This window comes from Apostichopus japonicus, chromosome 16 (assembly GCF_037975245.1).
Source record: "Apostichopus japonicus isolate 1M-3 chromosome 16, ASM3797524v1, whole genome shotgun sequence".
Classification (NCBI taxonomy): Eukaryota; Metazoa; Echinodermata; class Holothuroidea; order Aspidochirotida; family Stichopodidae; genus Apostichopus; species Apostichopus japonicus.
This window is the reverse complement of record NC_092576.1, coordinates 43,841,039-43,866,016: the sequence shown is the minus strand read 5'-3', so window position 1 is coordinate 43,866,016 and position 24,978 is coordinate 43,841,039. Positions and strand designations below refer to the sequence as shown.

General features: G+C 36.9%; 3 protein-coding genes across 10 annotated transcripts in view; 1 reads left to right on the top strand and 2 right to left on the bottom strand.

Moving 5' to 3' along the window:
* The window catches only part of LOC139983274 (uncharacterized), a 147,593-nt gene that overhangs the window by 19,207 nt on the left and 103,408 nt on the right, over positions 1–24,978 (bottom strand). For 5 of the 7 annotated variants that reach the window (XM_071996729.1, XM_071996726.1, XM_071996727.1 and 2 more), the window contains 2 exons: positions 13,431–13,550; positions 11,768–11,976 (listed from right to left, as the gene is read on the bottom strand). In XM_071996729.1, the coding sequence (XP_071852830.1) occupies positions 11,768–11,976; positions 13,431–13,550 (329 nt within the window). Of the gene's footprint in view, positions 1–11,767; positions 11,977–13,430; positions 13,551–24,978 lie in introns of those variants that run through there. The other 2 variants (XM_071996731.1, XM_071996728.1) reach the window with 2 other exon arrangements.
* On the bottom strand, positions 7,212–9,240 carry LOC139983291 (uncharacterized). Its single transcript, XM_071996753.1, has one exon. The coding sequence runs from the start codon at positions 9,004–9,006 to the stop codon at positions 8,005–8,007; it is 1,002 nt and encodes a 333-aa protein (XP_071852854.1). The 5' UTR covers positions 9,007–9,240; the 3' UTR covers positions 7,212–8,004.
* LOC139983297 (uncharacterized) lies at positions 13,646–24,759 on the top strand. Of its 2 annotated transcripts, none has more exons than XR_011798596.1 (4): positions 13,646–14,025; positions 18,741–19,554; positions 20,913–21,365; positions 21,673–24,759. XR_011798596.1 is itself a non-coding variant. In XM_071996760.1 (4 exons), the coding sequence occupies exons 2-3, from the start codon at positions 19,444–19,446 to the stop codon at positions 21,249–21,251; spliced, it is 450 nt and encodes a 149-aa protein (XP_071852861.1). In that variant the 5' UTR covers positions 13,646–14,025; positions 16,093–19,443; the 3' UTR covers positions 21,252–21,365; positions 21,673–24,758. The 2 variants fall into 2 exon arrangements, 1 of the variants encoding a protein (XP_071852861.1); XM_071996760.1 differs by having other exon boundaries at positions 16,093–19,554; positions 21,673–24,758.

The following is a 24,978-nucleotide window of genomic DNA, read 5'->3' as shown; positions in this document are numbered from 1 at the left end:
TACTAGCTGGGCGACACAGACGGACACAAACACGCCCAAGAGTCGACTATTCTTTTTTTAATTTATCGTTAACATCGCAAATTCACATTATTTCCTCAATATTTCAAATATGAAATGTGTCATTAAAGTAAAACTTTCGCTTTTAGCGTTATCCGGACCGTAGTGCAATGTAATGTTCTCTGATGAACATTATGAACGTGTAAACATTTGCTTGTCTTCAATCCCTATCAGTTGGTTAAAATATGAGAACGTTAAAAAAAAAGTTAAATGAGCCAGAGAATGAGGATACTTTGTAAATGATGGTAGCTTTAGAAATACGGCAAAGCTATAAATCCGAATCCTTAAAAATCACAAAAGAAATGGTTCCATTATGACACAGCGCTCTCAATGTGAAACATATTTCTTCATAAACATAACATATTACTTCATAAAGAGCTCCATCAATTAATATACATATTTATAAAATAGTATATGTTCTGCTTCATTCTTTTTTACCTTGTTTCTAACTCCTTCCCAGACCCCACCCCCCCCCCCCACTAACACTATTTCGTTAAGTGCTCAAATGCCGAACCGTGCTATTGCAGTTTTAAAAGACTAACCCCGCCCATGTATAATCAAACATTTTATTCAACCCCACCTGGCGGAAGAAAATGTTATAACAGTACATGATGCAAAGATTAGCTCTGTCTTGATGTTTGGTTTACTGTTACTGAAAGTGCCGGCTTATTTTCAACAATTCCATTAAATAAGAACAGGACCGCAACCAGCACCCCCCCCCACCCTCCCTCCCTCCCGCTGAAAGTTTCCACTTCCAAAATGAAAGTAGACCTATGATAATGTGGACGTCTGTACATGTGATATGCGCTATTTCAGTTAGATTTTAGCGAAATATTTATATCATTTCTTGTGATTTCATTAGTAATGTAATACCTTGATATTCTAGGCACGTATAGGAATGGCGTACATAAAGAATTAAAAACAGTTTAGTTTAACCTATCATCACGTACCGTATATGTGCACGATCGCGGATGCGATGGCCGTGCGTTTGTTTTAGTTTCCACAAGTTTGAATAGAATAACAATTAACGTAGAGGTCTCCTTACATCTTAATTGTGTGAACAGTGTAGTAGTCTAATGTGAAACTACGGTTCATAAATATATTTATTAGGTCTATGTGCTTTATGTAGGCCTATCAGTTCCATTGTTATTCCTGTATCAGTGCTCCAATGTTTTAATTAGAATATTGAGGCCACATGAATATACGTATATACTGGGCTCTTTTTAAGAGGCGAACAGGGGGGGGGGCAACTCCCTAGTCCGCTATAGGCCTACGTCCACCCACTCAGCTCAACCCCACCACCCAGCAGGTGTCTTTTTGACATGTTAACAATTAATTTACATCCCAACTCCCCCATATGGCTTCCATTCGACATATGTACACTACAGCAACCATCAGAATGCCCTAGCGTATATCTGCAATTACATTTGTAAACCAATGTATAACGCACAGCTTATGAAGTAACGTAAAATCCTTTATTCCCCTACAAAGTCATTTTACAGAATCATTGTATTGTGTGTGGCGTTCTTAATGGCCAATCGTATTTTTTGTCTCTGTTATTTGGATTTCTCATTTACACACAATGTTCATATGTTAACTATCTTCACCATAAATTACGACACAACATATGAATAAGCTCAGACGTCAATGATTGAAAAATTAATGGAAAATAAACATCAACTGAAGCAGAAATTAATGTTGATTGCTAAACTTTAAGTAATGGTACAAGTTTTGTTTTATTTTAACATTTTATAAACTAATTACAACATGTCATTATTTAATCACGAAAGCCGGTGTCGTGCGGATGGATGTAAAAGGTGTGGGACCGGATACGGTGTAACATTTGAATATTCTTCCGACTGATTTAGGTAGTGACTTTTTATAGCAGGGTCAGGTGCGAACGTAATATTTTCTAAACAAGTGGGTGCTGCAGTATGATCACTGAACTCCCATATATGGTGGTCTAGGGGTACCCCCACATCACCCCCAGAATAAAAACAAAACAATATAGAAGCCAAATGATGCATTCTGAGGTATGTTAAGACTTTAATTCATGTTTTTTAAATTTAGCTCTAAAAGAAGGTTGTGCTAGTAAGTTTCTCCGACTGATGAAAGTAGGGGCATATACCTTCATAGGAGGGCCAGAGTAGTATTTTATAATGGAGGGAATGTTGACCTGGGGTCATTCAAGCCAATGTAGGGCATTTGGGGTTCCTACCCGTAAATAAGAATGTTAGACGATAGATAGAGTTTGGTCCCTAAACGCAAAATTTTGCTACTGTATAAAGAAATACGTTGTGTGACGTTTAAGAAAAACAGGGGGTGAGAGTGTGTGGGGGGGGGGGGACACCAGTAGTAGCGATCCTATTCTTCCCTAGCATAATCCAAAAATCCGCCGACTGAACCATATTCCCCCAATTTATTAAGATCGATTTTGATTCAATAAAAGGCCTAATGAAATCGTATGATGTAAGTAGTTAGTATCGTTTTCTTCCAAACATCGTGTGGCTAACATTATAATAAAATAGAGACCGATTTAGTACTTCAGAAAATGACCTTCATCACAACACATCAATGACGTATCCATATACCGAATCTGCAGTCGTTTGGTCACGTGACGTATTACAGCGCGATTGACAGGTCAATGTATAAATAATACAATGAGCTTTATATACAGTGTGCATCGTTATATTAATAGAGATTATAATGAAAGGAAAGTTAACATTCACTAGTAGGTTTGTACACAGATGGCAAATGATAGATATACACAGTGTGTGGAGAAACAGCTTGATCACTGTACGGTAAACTATTAGTAGCATATTGACGGTAATGACCCCTAAAAATGGATAAAACTTGTCAGAGTATGGTGAGGCAATCGTATCTGGATAGAGTGATTTGTGTGATTAAGCGTGTATTAGAGAAAGGCCTAGAATATTGTCACAGCGGTATGTGAACAAGAAAATAAAGGCACAAACAAGTAGTTGAATTTAATGCAGAGTATATTGTATCTTCCTTGGCTGGATATATGCTACTAAATACAAATGGTGAAAGTTGCATCTTATATACTCTTTTACAATGGATTACAAGAGGATGGGACAGGATGTTACTCTGTCTACATAAACAGTGGTTAAGCTAGTGTGAAGCTAACCACACATCCTGCTGAATATTACATAATAAAAGGTGCACAAACAGGTGTAGGGTTTTGGTTGTAGAAAGTTACACTGGAGGTTACAGTGTGGATGATCTCCTGTGATAACAGTAAAATGCTCTCTGTTATAATTGCCTCTCCCTTAAAAAGTTTGGTCCCCAAATGTGAAAGGAAAAGAAAGAATGAAGAAACAGCAAACACTAAGAATTGCAGAAAGTAAAAGTCCTTACAGAATACGTTAACAAAAACGGATATAAAATGCTCGAATGTAATTTCAAAGGTAAGGTGAACCATTGATATTATATGAAAATAGTGATGAAACTCAATAAAAGAAACATGACCAGTAATGTCTCACTGTTTGAGAAAAAAACAAATGATAATAACATATACATCTATAAATGTTGTCGACAAAGGCAAGAAGAAAAAAAATACAGGAAAACCTGAAAGAACATAATGACATACATTTACTGTCACAACATTAATAAACAAAAGCAATGTATCAATGATTATCAAAATAGAAAATTGTGGCAGTACGGTCACATACTGTTAAAATAATGTCATGCTCAAGATATAAAACAAAGGAATGAATATATTATAAACAATGAAAAAGCCTTTGACATGGAAAGAAGGTTTACTTGTAGAGTCTGATAAATATGGAAGCAACAGACTAACCATATTTGTTTACATGATCAACTTTAATAGTACACAGTATTTCTAAATGAAGAACTTATGTCGTTTCAATGGACGTTTACGTTTTCTGCCTTGCAGAGTACGGGTGATGTGATATTTTCTAATAAGATTAGAAGATAAATCCCCACTAAGAACCCATGAAGATGGTGTTTTATCTGCCCACTTAACTTTGTAATACATAGCACCATTATATTTACGTGCCTGAAGAATTCGATCAACATCTTTCCATGAACTTTGTTCTCTTATATGTTGGGTTTCTTGGGAAGCTCCAGTAGGACTAGTCCCAGGAAGTGTTTTAGGTTCAGAAGACAGGGTAGTGTGGCACAGTAGGCACTTTCCTGTCCCTCGGGTCATGATAGGGCTTCAGCCGATTGGCATGAACCAGAGATTGCAATTCCTTATTATCAGAGCAATTCCTGAGTTTGAAGGTGTCATTAGGACCTAACTCACAGACATAATATGGCCCACACCATTTACGATGTAATTTGGATGAATGGCCCTGTGGTACTTGAGGGTTAAAAACTAGTACACTTTGTCCCAAATGGAATGATGGTTCCTTGGCATTAGCATCATAAGTTTGTTTGTTCTTGTGTTGTGCCTGAACAATGTTTTCCTTTGCAACCTTACGAAAGGTGTCTAACTTGTCCATAACAGAAGTGATATGCTCTTTTGCATCTCTACCCATGGTGTCAGTAGGGTGTAAACTAACATCCAAGGGAGAACGCATATCCTTACCAAACAAAAGAAAGTAAGGTGAAAATTGGGTTGAGTTGATCGCAGGTGACATACGATAAGCCATTAAAATACCAGGTAGCATATCTGGCCATTTGGAATCATTTCCCCCACAATAGGCTCTCATGGATTGTGCAATAACTGAGTTAAACCTCTCACATGTCGAATTAGTCTGTGGGTGATAGGAACTAGTATGGTGACGGGTGATGTCAAACAACTCACACAATGCTTGAATTAACTTTGACATGAAATTTTTTCCACGATCTGAAATAAGGGTATGTGGTGCACCATAACGACAGAAAATTTCTTTGTACAATACTTGTGCAATGACAGTTGCTTCCTGAGAATTAAGAGGAAAAGCTTCTGGCCAACGAGTAAAACTGTCTGTAACTAATAATACATACTTGTGACCGTCTGAACTGGTGGTAAGTGGACCAAGGATGTCCATATGCCACCGTTTAAATGCATCCTCAACAGGCATTGGGTGCAGTGGGGCAGGGTGGCCATGAAAATGACGTTTAGCTCTTTGACAGGCATCACATGATTTAACGTAATCATAAATATCTGAATACATTCTTGGCCAATAGTACTTTAAACGAATCGAATGATAAGTTCGATCAAACCCTTGATGACCCCCTCCCGCAATAGAGTCATGATATGACAAGAAAACGTCAGGTCGAAGGACCTTAGGCACAGCTAGTTGCTTAATTACCCTATCCGCCTGTGAAAGATTTCTAGCTCGACGGTAAAATAAATGATAAAGAGTGCCATCAAGACACACATATTGTTCAGCTTCAACAACAACTTTTTTAGCTACTTTCTGGTCCTCAGGTAGCTCACCTGTTTCTAAATACTTAACCAAATAAGAAAAGTCTGAGCACTCCCTCTGAAATGATTTAACAGCCACAGGATCAATATCTGGCTTCTCTGAAACAGCTCCTACAGAAGGTACACTAGGATTGCTAGCATATTCAATGTGATATTCTACAGTGGTATCCTGATCAAGGTGACTGGTCTTAGTTTGTTCAATGCACATTCCCTCAGCCTTTGATGGAATTTGTTGTGAATCATAGCTTCTCCTAGAAAAGGCCATCTGCATTTTGGTGTAATTTTCCTGCCTTGTGTTCAATAGTGAAATCATACCCTTGAAGCGCTATAGACCACCTAGCTAAACGACCATTAGTCGCATGTGAAATTTTATGTAACCACTTAAGAGCTATATGATCAGTCAAAACAGTAAATTTGTTGTTAGCTAAGTACGGACGGAATGACTGAATTGCATCAATAAGAGCAAGGCACTCTCTTTCTGATATAGACCATTTCTTTTCCATTTTGTTAAGAGATCGTCCCCCATAGGCAATCACACGTTCCCTGTTACAACTATCACGCTGTCCAAGAATATAACCGATGGCACTCCCTGAGGCATCAGTTGAAACAATGAAAGGTTTAGACATACTAGGATAAGCTAGTATGGGTGGGGTGGTTAAAGCATGTTTGAGACTTTCGAAGGCGTCTTCACATTGTTTAGACCAGATGAAGGGAACATCCTTTTTTAGGAGGTTGTTTAGTGGGGCAGCAATTTTGGCAAAACCGTGTACGAATCTACGGTAATAATTACAAAGGCCAAGGAAACCTCGTAAAGTAGAGACATCCCGAGGACAAGGAAATTGAGAAATGGCCTCAGTTTTAGAGGGATCAGCCTGAACGCCATCTTTTGTGATGACATGTCCTAAATAAGTAACTTTCTGTGCAGCAAAGTCACATTTAGAAGGTTTGAGTCTCATATTGGCAGTTCGGAGGCGGTGAAAAACATCCTAAAGATGGTCTAAATGATCCTGAAAATTTTTGCTTAGAATAAGGATGTCATCAACATACACAAGAGCATGTTTCCAATTCAAGCCTCTTAGTACTTCTGCCATGACCAATTGAACTGAGGCAGGTGCATTCATTAAGCCAAATGGTAGCTTTTTCCATTGGTAGACCCCATGATGAGTCACAAATGCAGCCTTATGTTTTGAGTCAGGGTCCATAGGGACTTGCCAAAACCCTGAAAAGAGGTCTAACACAGAAAAGATTTGTGCTTCAGATTCACCCACCGCATCAAAAACATCCTCCAATAGAGGTAAGGGAAAGTGCATTGGCCTAGTAACGCTATTGAGTTTCCTATAATCGACAGCAAACCTGTAACTGCCATCTTTTTTCTTGACCAGAACAACGGGACTCTGCCACTCTGAAATGCTGGGCTCAATTATACCATTTTGCAGCATATCATTGACTTGTTTTTCAATTTCGTCTTTGATTTTAGGGGTCGTGCGGTAAAAACGCTGTCGTTGGGGAGGTGCATTCCCTGTATCAATATTGTGATGGTAAAGATTAGTTTCACCAAGTTCAGAGAGGTCAGTGGCAAAAACATCACGGTTCTTGCCGATTAAAATAAGAAGCTCTCGTCGTTGTACCTCAGAGAGATCAGAAGTTGCTAAATTTATACCCATATCCTGAGCTAAGGTGACGTATTGGTCATCATCATCAGGCGAAGTCTTATCGAACAATGACGAAATATTAAAGTCGGATAGATCAGGCTCAGAACCCGAAAAGTCACAAATGTCCTCATATTCATGTGCATAAGCAACGGTAGTATTGACAGGAATACACACAGCAGAATTAGTGGGATTCATAAGCTTAACAATAACACTAGAATTGGCAACCGAGCATACAGACCTGGCCGTGAAAATATTGAACTTACTAGCTAAAGACGATGCTGGCTCTAAAAGGCAAACACTATGGGAAAAGTCAGGGTTAAAAACCTTAACAGGGCAAATAACTTCAGTTTTTGCTGGGACAGTAACTGAAGTCTGCAATCTTATAACTTCATGTCGTTCACAATCAGCCTGAAGGAAAGACACTTCGGTCATACCATCATGAAGAGATAGGCAATGGTTGTGAAGATCAATGGAAGCCTTATTTGTCGTTAGAAAATCCAGACCTAGTATAAGTGGGTGGTGCAGTCTTTGAAATACATAGAATGTCTGATATAAGCACAGCTTGTTAATAGTAACAGGCAGATTGATTGTCCCAAGAACAGTGTGAGTTTCACCACACACCCCTTTAATATGACTAATGGTAGAGTCACCAAGTGTAGACACTTTGAGAATACAAGATCTCTGTATGAGAGACAGAGATATACAAGAAATGGAAGCTCCTGTGTCAACAAGGGCTTTAGAAGTACAACCATTTAGGGACACATTAACCAAATTCTTTTGAAGTGGGGTCACTAAAGTCACAGAGGGCGTGGCAGAAATGGATGCTACAGAGTCCCTACAAGATGCCTCACAACAGTAACTATTCACAGGGGAGGAGGGCCTGTGTGACAGTAATTGCTATTGGGGCTGTTGATCATTCTGGTGCTGCCCAGAAGATTGGAGGAAGGGGTTGGTTGGGTGAAAGGGGGGTACATAACGGCCAGACCTACATACTCGAGCTATATGTCCTAGTTTACCACAGTTGTAACAGCTAAGATCTTGAGCATGACAATAAGACCTTAAGTGACCGTACTCACCACACCCAGAACAAGCACGCTGTGTCTGTGATGGTTGACGATGCCAAGGACTCGGGCCATCCTGTGATGGAGGGGAAGATTTCTGCCAGGTCCGTCTCCCCTGTTTTTGCGGAGATGGTGGTGGTTGACCTCTCCTTCCACTGTGAGACTGGTCCAGTGAGGCTGCATTTACCGTAGTGGATAGGGAATGTAACCGATCTGCAAAGCTCTCCTGGGTTGTGGTTAGCTGTTGGAGCTGGTCTGCTAATCCTTGGACAGCCATCAACACTTCTTCCTGTCGTGACGAATCCACAGAAGTCGCGAGTTGGTTTGCCGCCCTACGTATTTCCTCGACAGTGGTAGGGTCTTTTTGTAGGACAAAGGGCCTGATGTGGGAAAGTAAGCCTGCCAGAGTAGCCTGGACAATTTGTTCTGACGAGAGAGATAGATCTGAACCCCTCATGCTCATCCTAGATGTAAAATCGTTAACAGTTTCAGTTGGTTCCTGTTTAGCTGTAAAAAACGAGCTTAGTCTTTGCCAAGTGGGCACCACATCCTGAAAGCGTAACAAAAACGCAGCTTTGACTTGTGTGAAGTCTTTCCTGACAGATTCATCAAGACAAGTAAACCAATCCAAAGCAGAATCTCTAAGTAGCAGTCCAAACATAGCTAAGGCATCTTCATCTTTACAGCCTTTAAGTGTTACAAACTGGGTTAAGCGAGCCAGCCAACGCTTGGCATTTTCTGTAGACAACCCATGATAAGGGGTGGGTGCAATTGCTGGAACAGTTGAAGCCATTGTGAAACGAGTAGATGAACGAAGGAAATACGGAGAACGTGTCATGTAAAACTTAAAATAGGAATTTTTGCTCCTCCACCAAATTGTCACAGCGGTATGTGAACAAGAAAATAAAGGCACAAACAAGTAGTTGAATTTAATGCAGAGTATATTGTATCTTCCTTGGCTGGATATATGCTACTAAATACAAATGGTGAAAGTTGCATCTTATATACTCTTTTACAATGGATTACAAGAGGATGGGACAGGATGTTACCCTGTCTACATAAACAGTGGTTAAGCTAGTGTGAAGCTAACCACACATCCTGCTGAATATTACATAATAAAAGGTGCACAAACAGGTGTAGGGTTTTGGTTGTAGAAAGTTACACTGGAGGTTACAGTGTGGATGATCTCCTGTGATAACAGTAAAATGCTCTCTGTTATAATATTGTAAGTCACAGCTACTAGTATCTGCTTTTTAAACTTTGTTTTGCTTTTCTCACTATAGACGCACGGCGGGCGGGGTGGGGGGGGGGGGAGGTGTAGTTGGTACTGAAAAAGATGAATACAAATAAAGGTACTGACTATAAGGGACAATCGCAGTACTGAAATATACTTCCTTTTGGTAACGAAGATCCGATACATAAGTAACGAAATGGGTTGATATAAAGAAATGACGTTGAAGAAATGCTAAGATACCAGCGGGAGGGGGGGGGGGTCAATTACAAGTGGGACATGGTAGGGTTAGAGTACCGTGAGGTAGGGAGGGGGCTGTGGAAACCACTTATAATTGCAAAGGAAAGAATGGGGTAAAGGAAGTAATATATTAGTAGTTACAGTGTGGAGGGAATAAGGTTTGGTGCGGTAGATGTGTACATGTTAATAACGTGGCTCGGGTCCGTTGTTATAACTTGTGTTGGAGGGCATATGCTAGTTACTATGAAAATATATATTTCCGTCTTAAATCAATCACTTATTGTCCAATCTAAAGCCAATAAGGAACTTAACTTATTTTTCTGAAGGATAAATAACTAGTTAGCTAGTTATGAACGATTCCCGAATTCCATAATATTTAAGTTTGTACAGTAATAAACAATTTACAATTGTGTCAAAGTTTTTTTTTCAGATCAATGAATCATCAGTACTTACTTTTATATGATATACTGGCAAAGTGATGTTTTCCAGTAATTTTAATGATGCCATAGGTGCGAATGTATTGCAATATCCATGGACTTGTTTGTCAGTAAATTCCAGGTGTTCTTATAAAAGACGCGCGCGTCTATTTTATTGAATACAACTTCTTTTCATTGTATTGTTCAAGTATTGATTGACAGGTGTTGAACACAAGAACACGTTAAACCATTGAAAGTGTCAGTACAGTCAGTGTTCATCTTTGGTAAGGAAAAAAAATGATGAAATAAGTTCAATAGACTTTTGCGATAAAACAAAATGTTTACTGAGTAGAAAAGAGTGGACATTTTAAACGTACAGATGAACGGTATAAATGTGTACAGTATTGAGTATATATGACAATGTAGAGTATATAGATATAATATAAGGGTTATTGGCCTTGTAGGTTTGGGAGGAAGGCTTGGTGGGTTGGGAAGGGTAGGGAGAGGGGTGGTGTGGCTGTTTGGTAGGGGATAGGAGAATACTGCAATGTTAGTAAGGATCTAAATTAAAATCTTAAAGATTAATCTTTAAACAGATGTACTGTGTTTGTTTCTATTAGTATATTCTGCAAACAATTAGAATAGAAGAGAAAACATATATACGTGATTTTAGTGTTATTCCCAAGAGTTGTTTATCGCATGGCGAAGGGGTGGGGGTGGGTCAAGGATTCGAGTGAAGGAGGTGGCGACATGTTGATCAGAAGAGACGGACAATAATAGTATGACACGAGACCTTGCTGAGTACGTGTGTGGGTAGGTTAGTGTGTGCGTGGAAAGGGGGGGGGGGGAGGGTTTTGTTAACAAGATAAGTTTTCAAGTGTTATAAACATAGGTAAATAAAATGGTGTAAGTGGTCTAGCACATTTTGGTTTAGGGTGGGTGTGAGGGGTGGATCAGGGAAAGATTAAGGTACTATAGTTGAGAGGGTTGCCCTATTATTAGATGAGGCCAATTACAATATGTTTAATTTACATCACTGTCTTTCTTTTACTTAAACAATAACTTGCATTAATTAGCAGTTAATTTATAAACTAATCAAACAAAGTTCATTCTTATTAAAATAAAGATAATTTGTTTAGCTTTTTCATTAAAAAGCGTGTTTTTTTACCTTCCATGTTTGATCTCTTTCAATATTTTTCTGTTAATCTAACTCATAAAAGTTTGTGTTTATTTATTTTGGGTTGATTTTGCTACTCTAATATGATGACATCTTGCATTATTGATTTGTGATACCTTGGTCTAATTACATCCAACAGTTTTGTTATTGTTTCAATGAGACATATTATTTTTTCACATTTAAGCTAGGGACTCATCTCCTTATTTAAATACATTTCATTTTCAGATGAATTTATTGTTAAAGTTTTAGTGTTTTTGTCTCATTTTGTCTCTATTTTCCTCTCCCATTAATCATATTCCTTGCCTGATGACTGTACGTTCTATCATTGTTAGTGTATTTCTTTATTCAATTTCTTCTTCAATTGTTTTGTTTTACTTGCACAATTATATAAACCTATCAATAATACCTTCAGTAATTATTAAATATAACTATATTATTAATTCTTATTATTAATTCCTCTCTTGTTTACATTATGAATATTTATGGTTATTTCTTTATTACTAATATTATGTACATATTTATTAATTATACTTACAACAGTTCCTTGAATCTTTGAGAGTGTTGTACATAGTTTAATAATCCATTAACTTCATGTTTATTCATTTCTCTCCCATACTCTGTCTGTATGTTCATATTCTCTATTGATGTCATGATTGGTAGAGAGAGACCAGAGGAGAGGATAATGTTCCCATCTTCATCAATCTTACTAAAGGACCAGTTTAGAGACACCTCGAATATGGGAATCTGAAGAAAGGAAAATAATAAATAGAGTTAATATCATCATGTTTGTTTACGGGATCAATACTTGAAAATAATAACAATATAATTAACTTAGGAAGATTAAGTTTATTGTTATATTAATTTCATATTAATCAAATGATATTTGTTTATTTTATTATTATAATAACATATTTAATAATAAGTAGTTTGAATATGTAAAAGTTGGATAATTTTATCTGGAAAGTTTGTTTTATCTTTGCTTTATCTTTGTTTTATTGCAAGATGTTAAAGGGTAAACAACAGGGTTAGGTTTATTACAGATATCAGTCATTGTTATTTCTATAGAATGAATTAAAGGTGTGTAAGAGGGGTGAGGGATGGACGGAACAAGGGATGTCAGGGGTGTAGGGAGGGGTTTGTTATGGTAAGGAAGGGTGTGCTAAAGTTAAGTGATATCTGGTTGGGGTATTAGGAGGGTGCCTCAGTGCGGGGGAGGGCGTGGATATGGTTTATCCTCGTGAATGTTATGTTGTTATTGTCAAAGCGTGTGCGAGGAGTGATTGATAAAGAAACTGATGATTGTCGTACTGGGTAGGGACGGGTGTGGTAGGGGTAAGGAGGGGTGCTTAAGGATGGGGAGCATGCAGACCGCTTATACATGTTAAATGTAAGTTGTGGCGGGTTGTATGAGACAGAACTGATATGTTCAAAATAAGTTACACTTAATTTAATTTATTTCATTTGTGATGGGAAGATCAGGTTTAGGTGGGTTTGGTATTTCAGTTAAATGTTAATTATTATACATTTTATATTTAGGTATCAGTTTGTTATTTAGGTATTCTGCTACTTAGGTATCTTTGTCAATCACTTAACCTATTTCTGTTTTAATTTAAATGTAAACTTAAACCAAATTAAAATATTCGGCCAAATCCGTAAAACAGGAAACAATTCACTGACCCTTTCTGTCTTCAATTACTATTTTATACATCAGGGGAGATTTTAAAAAATGAAATAAGTTAAGCTAAGATGAACAGGATCTATTGCTGAATAGAAACTTGGAAACAGAATTTAATAAATAATATTTGTTTGTTTATTAACCTACACACTCTACCCTATAGTTTATTAATTAATTTATATTAATTGTTTGTGTTTACAATTCTCTCTTATCTTGAGCTTACAAATATATATATATATATATATATATATATATATATATATATCAATTTAATCCTGTATTTCCTTGTTCTAATTTAAACAATTTAATATTTAATAACCAAAGCGATATTATCTCTTATTAAGACATTCAACGGTTGTAAATAATTTTAACTTGTATTTCATTATTCGAATTAAAACAGTTTAGTATTTAATAACTAAAGCGATATACTCTCTTATCAAGATATTCAACTGTTTTTTTTTTCTTCTAATTTTAACTGGTATTGATTGATGTATATATTCAATATATCCTATGTTTTACTTACGTCATGATTGGATGCTTCCACCAGGAACTCTATGACTGACCTCTGTGCAGACTCACTGGTGTCTCTGTCGATGACCAAAGCATCTGAACACATCTCTGTAATAGTCTGGATGTCATCGGGCTATTGAAATAAATAAATAAATAAATAATAATAACATAGAATAAAATCAATGTAAAATTGAGGCGTTAAGGATACAATGGAATTTGGTGTGTTAATACACTGTAAAAAAAATGGGAAACCTTACACCCAAAATGTGAGGAATCCTGGTTTCCCGGTGTGAGTTACTTTGATGTTACACCCGAAAGAGCGTTAAGGTAATATCTTCTGTCGATGACCCAAATGAAGGGAAACCGAGAGGTCCAATGATGGTGATTCTTATATTCTCTTCACGAAACGTCATCACAACAACGATTCTCGAGCAATGACACGGCTTCTAACATAACACACTAGCTCCGCCCCTTTGTTAATATTTCTTGCTTTGCGCGCGGGGGAATTAACAGACTGCACGTTGAAGTCATATAAGTACGTACGTATACCGTACCGAAATGTACGTAGACTATTGACGTGACGATGTACAAGAAGCTCGCACGAAAAGGTAAGATCATTTGAATCTTTAATAATTTACCCTAAAAAATGAAATCGTAGTTAAAATTCTGAACTGTCAACACATTGAAATGTGGTGTCATACATGGTTGTGGTAAATCTTGTTTAGCAAGCCGCATTATCACAAACTTGCCACTGAGAGATGCGATCAATTGCAAATCGACTAAACTATTAATGTCAACGTTAGGCTAGCCAGGCTATGCCTAAGCTAACTAAGGCAAGTGATAATTGCTACTAGCCTAGCCTGAGTTAGCTTAGGCCTAGCCTAATTGTTAAGACAGGTGCATTCTCCAATCAGGCTAAAAATTAAAAAAAAAACAAAACATGGTGCCTAGCCTAGGCCGACTCATTTACTTTGTGGTCAACTAAGGATTGTGGGCTTTGGTCTAGGCTAATTAGGCCCCTAGGCTATAGTATTAATATTAGCCTAGGCCTATAAGTAATAATACTCGAGAGTATTAATGTCAACATTAGGCTAGCAAACTAGGCCAGCCTAGCATAAATACTACTAATTGATAATGATAATGTTGGAGATATGTTAGCCTATCACATTGTTCAGGTTATGTGTAATAATTTGTTAGGGTTTATCAAACATGGGAAGACTAGGACTAGGCTGCTAGGCCTAAGTTAGGCATTGTAAGGCCAAATATTTTTTTTTTAATTGTTTAGCGTCTCCGCTTGCTTCCTTTTTGGAGGCCGTCAGTTTTTTGGGAGTTTTTTTTCTCCAAAAACGACAAAATTCTAACTGATAAGTGTTAGGCCTAGCTTAACTTTTGTTTGGAAAAATATATGGCTCACCCTAGCCTAAACCATGTGATAGGCCCATAATTTAATGAATATCTAATTTGTTGTCTTCAAGGCTAAACTCGAGACAGGTATGCTAATTGCTAAATGGGAAATACACATTGTAGCTGTATTAGTACTGTTTTACAAAGTGGCTATTCTTACGACTAGTCGCGTAACAATAATTCCCTTTTGCGCATGCGCAGTTGCTATTTTTACGACTAGGAGTACTATTTTTACAACCAGGAGAAACAATAATTTCCGGTTAGGTTTAGGGTTAGGGTTGGATTGGGAGTTAGAGTTAGGGCTACCCCTACGATATGCACAGTTGCTTTATTTACTTTGAATTCGCATGAATAAATAATACATATACTTTTTAATTTGTAGAAAGGTTAATTACTTAATGATTTAATTTACTAGGTTGAGTTCTGGGACAGGTGGTAAAGTTCTGGTACTTAGCCGACAGGTTCTGGAACAAAAAATCCCAGATTTTCAATGTCAGTTTAAAGAGAGAGCAGGACTAAAACTTGAAAGGTTTTGTTTGTAAATAGTAGGAAATATAATGGTCATGTTATGAATCATGATAGAAATTTATTTCAATATCCCTAAAAAAAATTAGAACCAAAAATAATTAAGTCTGGCAGCCATTAAAAAAATGGCCCTCCTTTCTTGTTTCATGTTTTTTTTTTTGGGGGGGGGGGGGCTAAAGTCAAGCCATATTTTTAATCCTATTACAAATTCCAATTGTTAATTAGTAAATTTTATAAAATTGTGTTGGTGTTTGAAAAAGCATATGCTCAACCCGTTAAATGGCCTCGGCTAGTGGCTTTTATTGCAGAATACCCTGCACCTGTACAGTAAAGGTACCCAGCCTCGCTGGTGCCGTTGTCTTAATATGTATGTAAAGGCTACTACAGAACATAATGTACACTACAGTAGCATATCTACTACAGGGTTGTCAGATATTTACTAACGTCATCATTCCATATGTTTGTTCGTTCTCAAAATAAAATCAAATTGACTTCAGCGTTGACAAAAAAAAATCAAAGGCCTCAGGGTTGCCAAAAAAAAAACCCAATGCTAAACAAATAATTGTATCTATGCGCAATTCAGTATTAAAATACTTAAATTTTATCACTGTAGTTCAATTGTACAATTTATTTGAGTGAATAACAGTGCAGGTATATATTTTGTTAGGTAAATTTGAAGCCAATGTCTTGTAATACTGGTGCAATCATTGATATGACCCTATTATTCTTTTTATCACTCTTTTCAGATATTTTCATTCGTGTAAGTCATGCTCTATACCTGTTCCCTTTGTGGGTATTTTCAAAGTGGAAAATTGTGCAAACTTGTATCACATATCTCTCAAAATCATAGCTTGGATTATCAGTTTTTTATAACATGTGGACCTGAAAGTTGTCCACAAAGCTTTAGAAATTTTGCATCAAACAAATCCCACCTTTATCGTAAACATCGAGAACACTGTTACTATTTCAGGTGCTGAATCAACTTTCTAATGTCCTGTCTGTAAATTGAAAATAGGGTCTCCTAAACAAGCAATAAAACACCTGAAGATTCACCTTACCAATACTAATGACTTTCAATGTCCATACAAAGACTGTAATTCAGTGCAACGTTTACATAGTTCTTTGCGTACACATGTTAGTAGATATCACAGATATGATAACGAATTAAAGGGAACATGGTCTGTTAATGATGTGGAACCTGCATATGATATCGATGATGATCATGACCAAGCTCAAGTTTTGGAAAACCCTAAAGAAAAATACACGGATACATTAGCTCTTCTTTTATTGAAATTGGAAGTAGTGGATCTTGTTCCAGCAGCAACAATTCAAAAGATTTTAGCTGCACTCTCAGAACTATTTCAGGTTTCAAATAACCTTACTACTGACTTAGTAAGAGGCATATTTCAAGAAACTGTTGATCTTGATATAGAGGTTGTTGAAAATGTATGTAAAACAGTTGATGAGCAATGTGTATTTTTAGAAGCATATGAACAGTTAAAGAGTGATTATAAACGAAAAACATATTACAAAAACAGATTCCAGTTTGTGGAACCAATTCCCTTTAATCTAGGTCGAAATACAAACAATAATTTACGTTCCTTTTTCTACATTCCTTTGCTGAGAACAATAACAAACCTTTTGGATGTGGATGACAATCTTGCCAAAATTCTTAACCCTGAAACCTCGAAATTACCACATGTATTGACAGGATACACAGATGGTAGACTTTTTAAAAATTCCCAAATAGTTGGCCCATGGATTAGAATCATACTTTATTTTGATGAGTTTGAGGTAGTTAATCCTATAGGTGCACATAGGGGGAAATATAAAATTTCTGCAATTTATTTCTCAATTGATAATTTTGGTTTGCAAGAAAATAGTGGATGCGACTCGATTTTCTTGTTACTACTATGTCCTTCAAAGGATTGTACACATGAAAATTTACCTAACCTAACTGGTCAATTGCGTGAAGACTTGAATGTTCTAGAAAACGAGGGGATTAATGTTGGTAACCACACTCTTAACGGCTCACTAATTTTCATTGCAGGGGACAATTTAGGATCCCATTTTTTGGGTGGATTCTATGAAAGTTTTGGTCCACACATTCAAAGACCGTGCAGATTTTGCTTGTGTAGGAATGAGACAATGCAAGAATAATTTAATTCTTCTGAATTTACATATAGGACTGAGGAAAACTACAATAGACATATTGGGCTAATTCAAGGTGACCCCTCTTTGGCAAATCAGTATGGTCTCAAAGCTGATTCTCCTTTGAACATGCTGCCATCGTTTCATGTTACATCAGGCCTACCAGCGGACTGCATGCATGATATTCTGGAGGGTGTTGTACCTTATGAAATTGGTCTTTGTCTAACAGCACTATGCCAAGCAGGATATTTCACAACAGAATACATTAATAGGAGAATAGCATCTTTTTCTTATGGTTGTTTAGATGGTAGGAATAAACCACTTGAGTTTCGTATTGCTGGGAGGGTCATCAATGTCAAACAAAATGCATCAAGAAATTGGTGTCTGATTCGGCTACTGCCTTTAATAATTGGACACCCTATTCCTGTAGGAAATTGTTTTTGGGAACTTATACTCAATCTGAAACAATGTGTAGATATAATCTTAGCTCCAGTGGTCACAAATGATGTTGCTATTGGTCTTGGTCACTTAGTACAAGAAAACCTTCAAATGTTCAAACACTTATTTCCAAATAGCAGGATAAAACCCAAACAACATTTTATGCTGCACTACCCAGAACACATCTTAAACTTTGGACCATTAAGGTCAACATGGACCATGCGATTTGAAGCAAAACATCTCTATATGAAACGAGTTTTGCAGTCGACAAAAAATTTCAAAAACCCATGCAAAACTCTCGCTATAAAACATGAGTTCAGAATGGCCTGCTTATCAAACGGGGTGTCATTAAGCAAATGTGTCTTTGATATTCCAGAAAGTAATCCAGTTGAAGTACATTCTTTCACTGAAGAAGTAGCCAATCAACTACATGCACTTGGAATTACATCAGAAGTCGTACATTGTTGCCAGCATGTTTCTGTAAAGAGTGTAACATACAAAATTGGAATGTTTGTAATTATTGGATTTGAAAATGAGGAACCTATCTTTGGATGTATATCTGAAATTATAGTACACAACAATTCTGTTATTTTCATAAGCACCGTACAAAAATCTGAGTTTTGTTTGCACCTTTCCTCGTATTTGGTCCAGCCAACACAGACTAAATCTGTCAAAATGCAAACAGATATTGCATCATTTTATCCACTTACAATGTACAAGGTTTCTGACCATTCCTATGTAGTTTTCAAGTACTTTGTTCCTGATGTAAATGAGTAATGTTTTTTCTTGCCTCTCCCATTTTCAGAATAACAGAACTGACAGCTTCCATCATACACTGTACACTAACATTTAATTTATCCAACATGGAAAAGGAATTTCTAGTAAAGTTTAAGGAACACCAAAAGATAATCACCATAAAAGAGACAGATGACATTGTTAAAATAATTCAGGAAAAATTTGAGATAGAGCAGACAGAAATGATTTTACAGAATTACGATAAAGAATGGGATGATTGGATCGATGTTTCTAACTTTGGTCAAATACGTAACAGAACTGTTTTGAGGTGCATCATTCCAAAAGCCCTCTCTACTGTAACTACACTGGAGACCACTGTAAATCCAACACCTGAACCACCTGATAATGATTCTTTAAACGACACTGACACAACTGAAATTCTAGAATCAGATGATTCTTCAACAGGTTCAGAAGAACTAATTGTTGGTTCGACCCTTTCCAGTCTTAAAGGAAAGTGGCCAGATAAATTTGTTATTCCTGAAAAAAGGTTTTCTGATAATTTAAAAGTGGCATTAAATACTCAGAAAACTCTCCTTTGGAGTCAAAAAAGGGAACTGATGGATGTGATTGCAAATGAACTAATAAAGTATACAGATAGTGCAAGCAAAGTACAAAGAAAATAAATTGCTCTAGAGCTGATTACCAAATACAAACACCTAAAAGAGGTATTAGGTAGTGGCACGGATGGATGGGAAGAAAGAATAAGGGATAAAATGAAGAATGTGAGGAGACTTGGGAGAGCCAAGGATGCGAGCAGCCCATCATCTAGTGGTGCAAGGAAGCGAAGCATCGCACAAAGTTCTTTAGCAACACAGAACCAAAAAGTAAGTAAAAACATACAATTTTTGCAGAGGTGTAGATGATAATCTGTAATTCTGGATCACAATCATCACACTAAATCTGGAAAGTCAGGAAATAATTAATCTGGTATTGCATAACAAAATGCTACACAAATAAGACAAATTGTTATGCAATTTAAAAAAATGTATAGCAGTTTTTGCATATAGTCTATGAGGTATTTCTACAGAATAGTTTGTAAGTTAAAAAACTGCTACACAATATTTACACTAAATTATTCCCTGTGGACAGTTGCCCAAAAACAAGTCTTGTGTTGCCAGGCAGGTAATAAATGGACAAAGGATTGGAAGTGGGCAGCACACACTGCTTGTGGGCATTCATCCCCCTTCTCTTTTGCTCTTGATCCTGCTTTTATGTCCAGACGATTAAGCAGACTACTGCCTGGACAGCAGTTTCCTCCCCCAGTGCAAACTCCAGGTACTCATCAAAGCTGAATGGGCTAGGGCCCACCCAGGCCAGCCAAACTGGTGAGCGATTCAGAGGTTAGAGTTCCTGACTAATGGAACTCCTCTGATAACTTGGGCCACGTAGCTTGTTGATTTAATTCTTCTCGCCCAAAGCCCATCTTTCGGAGCGAACCCAGGACCACTGGGTTCCGAACCCAATAAATACCCTACCGCTTGGGCTAAGTTGTCTTGACAATGAATGGAGGCTCCATTATTTTCTTCCCGAGCAGCCCTTACAATTTCATAAAGGTTCTTATATTGTCTCGATATATTGTTGACAGAGAAAAGGTAATTATTTCCTGCAAACTGCATTGTTTGGGCATCACCATTTGTAAAATTATCAGTCTCACAGATATTTTTGTGATGTCTGACATAGTGTCACATGTACCAGTTTATCTCAGAGTAGGTAATAAGCGAGGGCTGAGGGCGACTAGCCCCCATAGCCCCCCAAAATTGTCAAATGTCAATATCAAACTTGGCAACCATCCTGTATGTCTGATTTGTTTAAACCTCTATTGGGATATATTTTTAGTAAGTCAACAGGTGCCAAACACTGAAACCTGGTATTGAGTTAACAATGCAGTGTTTTTTGCCTAGTTAGATGTGGCAGCATGAAACAAGTAATAAATTAATGGTCGTACCAGACTGAAACTGCACTTCAAAGAGGCAAGTAAATCACAAAACCTTGGTTTTCTGGTTATATTTGCATTCTCTTTCAGATTCATTTGTTATCCTCTGTCAAAACTGACCCAGTTATTCACTGACCTAGTAGCTCAACAGTGTAGGCAGCTTAGTTTTATGCCCATATGGTAGTGAGTACAATGTTCAGTATTACCAAATATCTCAAAACCTTTTGTTTTCTCTTTTTGTATGATCAGGCAAAACGAGGAGAGGTCAACTGGAGTCCAATCATTCCTGATGGAGAAGACGACAAAACCCTTAAAGAACATACAGAGGTTATGAAGAAGGAATTTAAAAAAAACACTCCAAACGTTGATCTAATCAAAGAACGAATGGAAATAACTTATGCTCAAAGGCGTAAATTAATTAACTCCAAACCACTTATTATTGAAGTTCAAGAGAATTACCCTGCATTGTTTTCGCCATGCGAAATTGGCAATGAATTGAAACGTCTAACAGATACAGAACTTCACAAAACCTTTGAAAGCTCTTTAAGCAAGGCTGCAAGTAAAATCTTATCAGAAGTAAAACTATAGCCACAACTTTTGCCAATAGTGATGAAGCACCTGCAAATTGAGGACAAGACTGTTGCTGCACTTTTAGTCCTTCCAGTTGTCTTCGGAAACGAGAGTTTCTTCAAACTCTACGAGGTAAGTGATCAACAAAATCATTGCAATCTTTAATTTCTAGACTTGTTGAGAAGTTGCAAGGAACTAACACACACATGTTGGCTTGTTACAATCTAAGGACAAAACATTCAAAATAGTATCTTAGGCAACGTTTCTGCCAGAAAATTTGAAGGGGGGAGAGGGGGGGGGGGATGAAGCCGGTGAACCACCTAAAAAAGAAAAATCAATAAAAAACAACAAAAATCCTGCTAACATTTTCCTATCCCCAGCTCTGATAAACAAACTAACTGAGTGTTTATAACTTGTGGTTTTGCTTTTCTATTCGCAGGAAGAGACATCTCGAGATTATGTTGTGGACGCAGCAGAAAATGCGGATCCATTTGTTGCAGTTATTGGGGACGTAATGAAGCCAAAGTGCTGTTATATCGTTGTTGAAAACACATTGTATTTGACACTGCAAATATTATTTCTGCGGCCAGCTCTTTGTTCGGACTCCTGTACGCCTGCAACATTCACTACACCACGACTACGCTTGAAACATACACCTTCATTCAGAAATTCTGTATGAAATTGAGTGACAAACTGAAGACCCCAAGGAGAGTAAGGACATTTGTTGAAAAGATTAGAGAGTGAGTTGGTCTTTCTTTATCATGACTGGAGTACTTGTGTGCTACTGTACTGTCGTACTATACTGTCGCAGCAATTCAGAAATTCTGAATGAAACTGAGTGACAAACTGAAGACCCCATGGAGAGTAAGGACATTTGATGAGAAGATAAGAGATTAGTGAATTAGTCTTTCATCATGACTGGAGTTCTTGTGTGCTACCTTACTACTGTACTATACTGTAGCAGCATCTTTCTTGTGTGATACTGTACGTCTCAATGCAAACTTAGTATCAAATGACATGTGCTATAGCCTCCTGGTTGTTGACTGACTGTCTTCCTATCCAAATAACATCACAAAATACTTTTCAATAAATCAGCATGATTCCCAAACAATTCTACAGTATGGAGTGGAGATTTATTAATGTGACAAATGAGTTTTGTATGCACATTACAATAAGTATTCTGGTGACCTGTGATATTCATTTTTAATCGTTCAGTTTATATTGATTGGGACGGCTTTATTTAAATTAATAAATGTTTGCATGCACGTCGTTGGTATAAAAAAGCTTTATCAATCCTTATCATTTGTTGCCATAGGTAAATCAAATCTATGGCAGATTCATGTATGTGCCTGAGTATACGTATAATGTCATATCTATCGAATCCATGATTAACCCTAATCATGCTGAATTTTGTTAGAGGGCAGGCTCCATGTTGGCTTCAATAGAGCTCTGCAGGAGCAGCCACGTGGGTTCGACCAAAAGGGGAAAAAACAGTCGTTCTAGCCTACCGCTACCATAATCTAGAATTTAAGCTAGGAATGCAAATGGGGGGGACTCATTCGACATTGATATAGCGTTTAAAAAACATGTCGCCTACAGCAAGATAATGGTTTAAGCAAATCAGAATGTTATTTTCCTCATCAGTTTTCCTAAACCTAATTAGTTGTGTTACGTATTTACATTTTACTTGACAAAGATTTATCACTACACTTGTGGCACATTGCGTTTTGGCAATTTTGCAACTAATTTATAACAGACCATCATCTGATAGCTTATAGTAGAATATATTTATTTCTTACTCTGGCAATTTTACCCAATTTTAAGGATTAATTGCATAAATAACATGCAAAACAAACTTGCTGTTCCAACCTTTTACATGTTAGGGCCCGGATTATGTCACAATCTTACAGCGTTTTGTGTGATTGTGCTTACCAGACATTTAATGTGAGTGATTAAATTAAACATTTTTGGAAATATGCAAAATTATCACGTTTTCCTGACAAGACGAGGTTCTAAGAAAAACGCAATGTGCCACTATAAACATATATTGAAAAAATGGTCTTGCATGTAATAGGACGAAATATTGGGCGGCAAAGTGATGATTAAATATAAATAAAAACTTAGGACTACTTTTGTTGTAACAAGACAACTTTTGCTGCAAATCAGAAACTTTGTTAAATTCTTAATCAGTTATTATTCAACCTGTTTTTACATTTTACTAACTATTGACAACTTGATTGTTCATAATAAAGATCCTAATCTTTCACAGCAAGTCTACCAGAAATTGACTTAACTGGTCAGCTTAATTGATGTATTGTATGGCACTTTAGGTCATATACAGAATTATCCATCCCGGGATGTAAAATTCTCTTGTGGGCGAGAAAAATGGATCTTTCAAAATAATGTAATAAATAATTTTAATTCATGTTGGTCAGGGGGGGGGGTTAATTACAAGTTCATTATTTGTATCAATTTATTACATTACAAGTAACTCCTGTCAAATTTAGTATTTAATGTAGAGGAGGAGGGTAGGGGACAGGCGCACACTCCGAAACCACAGTCTATTTATAATCTTTAAATGGTCTTTAAAAGGATTACACACATGCATGTGTAAGGGATTTACACAGTACAGCATATGCCCATGGCTATTTGTGTTTTTTATTCCTAGCACATGGTCCCATTGGTTGAGGTCAAAGGTCATCAAAATATTAAATGTATGATATTGTTATTGCTCTTCTCTAACTGGTGACTATAGTTAAAAGTTACATTCTCTTTCACATATCTTGAGCAGGTAGTAACATGTAATATTTCACTTGCATATTATTAATATTTCGACTATAAGTTCCTAACATTTCATGCTCAAGGCCTAACCCACTATATATTTAAGAACGACAAATTGAAATAAGGGGGTGGAAGGGGGGGGGGGGTATGTATTACATGTGTATTTATTAAACATATATACTTATTATTTTGTTATAGTAATCCTACTGTTTTTCTTTTTATCAAAGCTTGTTTAAATCGTTCTTTGAAGTTGTAACAATAAATAGTTGTTTTTTGAAAATATACTCTTTGTTACTTATTCAGCAACACTGGGATAGTACATCCTGGTGTAGTTTACCCCAGATTTTGGTGTAACCTGTAGGTTACACCACTTCCTCGGTTGCAACTTTTGCTACCACCAGAAAGTGAGGAAACCTTTAGTTACCTCAGATACTGGTGTAATAGTCCCCAGCTTTTTAAGGAATGTATGTTACCCCCCAAGCCGGGAAACCTCTGGTTTTAGGATACGTTACCCCTAAACTTGAGGAAACCAAAAAACCCTTGGATGTGAGGAAATGTTAGGTTTCCCCAATACCTAAGGAAACAATACTACTTAACTTGAGGAAATCTAATTTTGACGAAAACCCCAAGTTTGAAGGAAACGTCAAGGTTTCCCTTCGGGTGCGGAAACCTGGTTACCCCAAAAACTGGTGGTAGCCTGGTTGCACCCACTTTTTGGGGTAACCTGACCCTTTTTTTTACAGTGTAGTGTACATTAATTGATTGGTTAATTCAGCAGATATTTTAATCAAAGTTGAAATTTAATTAAAGTTTACTGTTTGAACATGGATGATTTACTTCCTGCACAGTGAAGCTCTCAAACTAGGTTTAATATATTGAAAGAATATCTTTTTAAATGAGTTCAAACTAGGTTTACCAGGTTTAAATATATGTTAAGATACATCTAGAAAGGTTAGTTTATGTG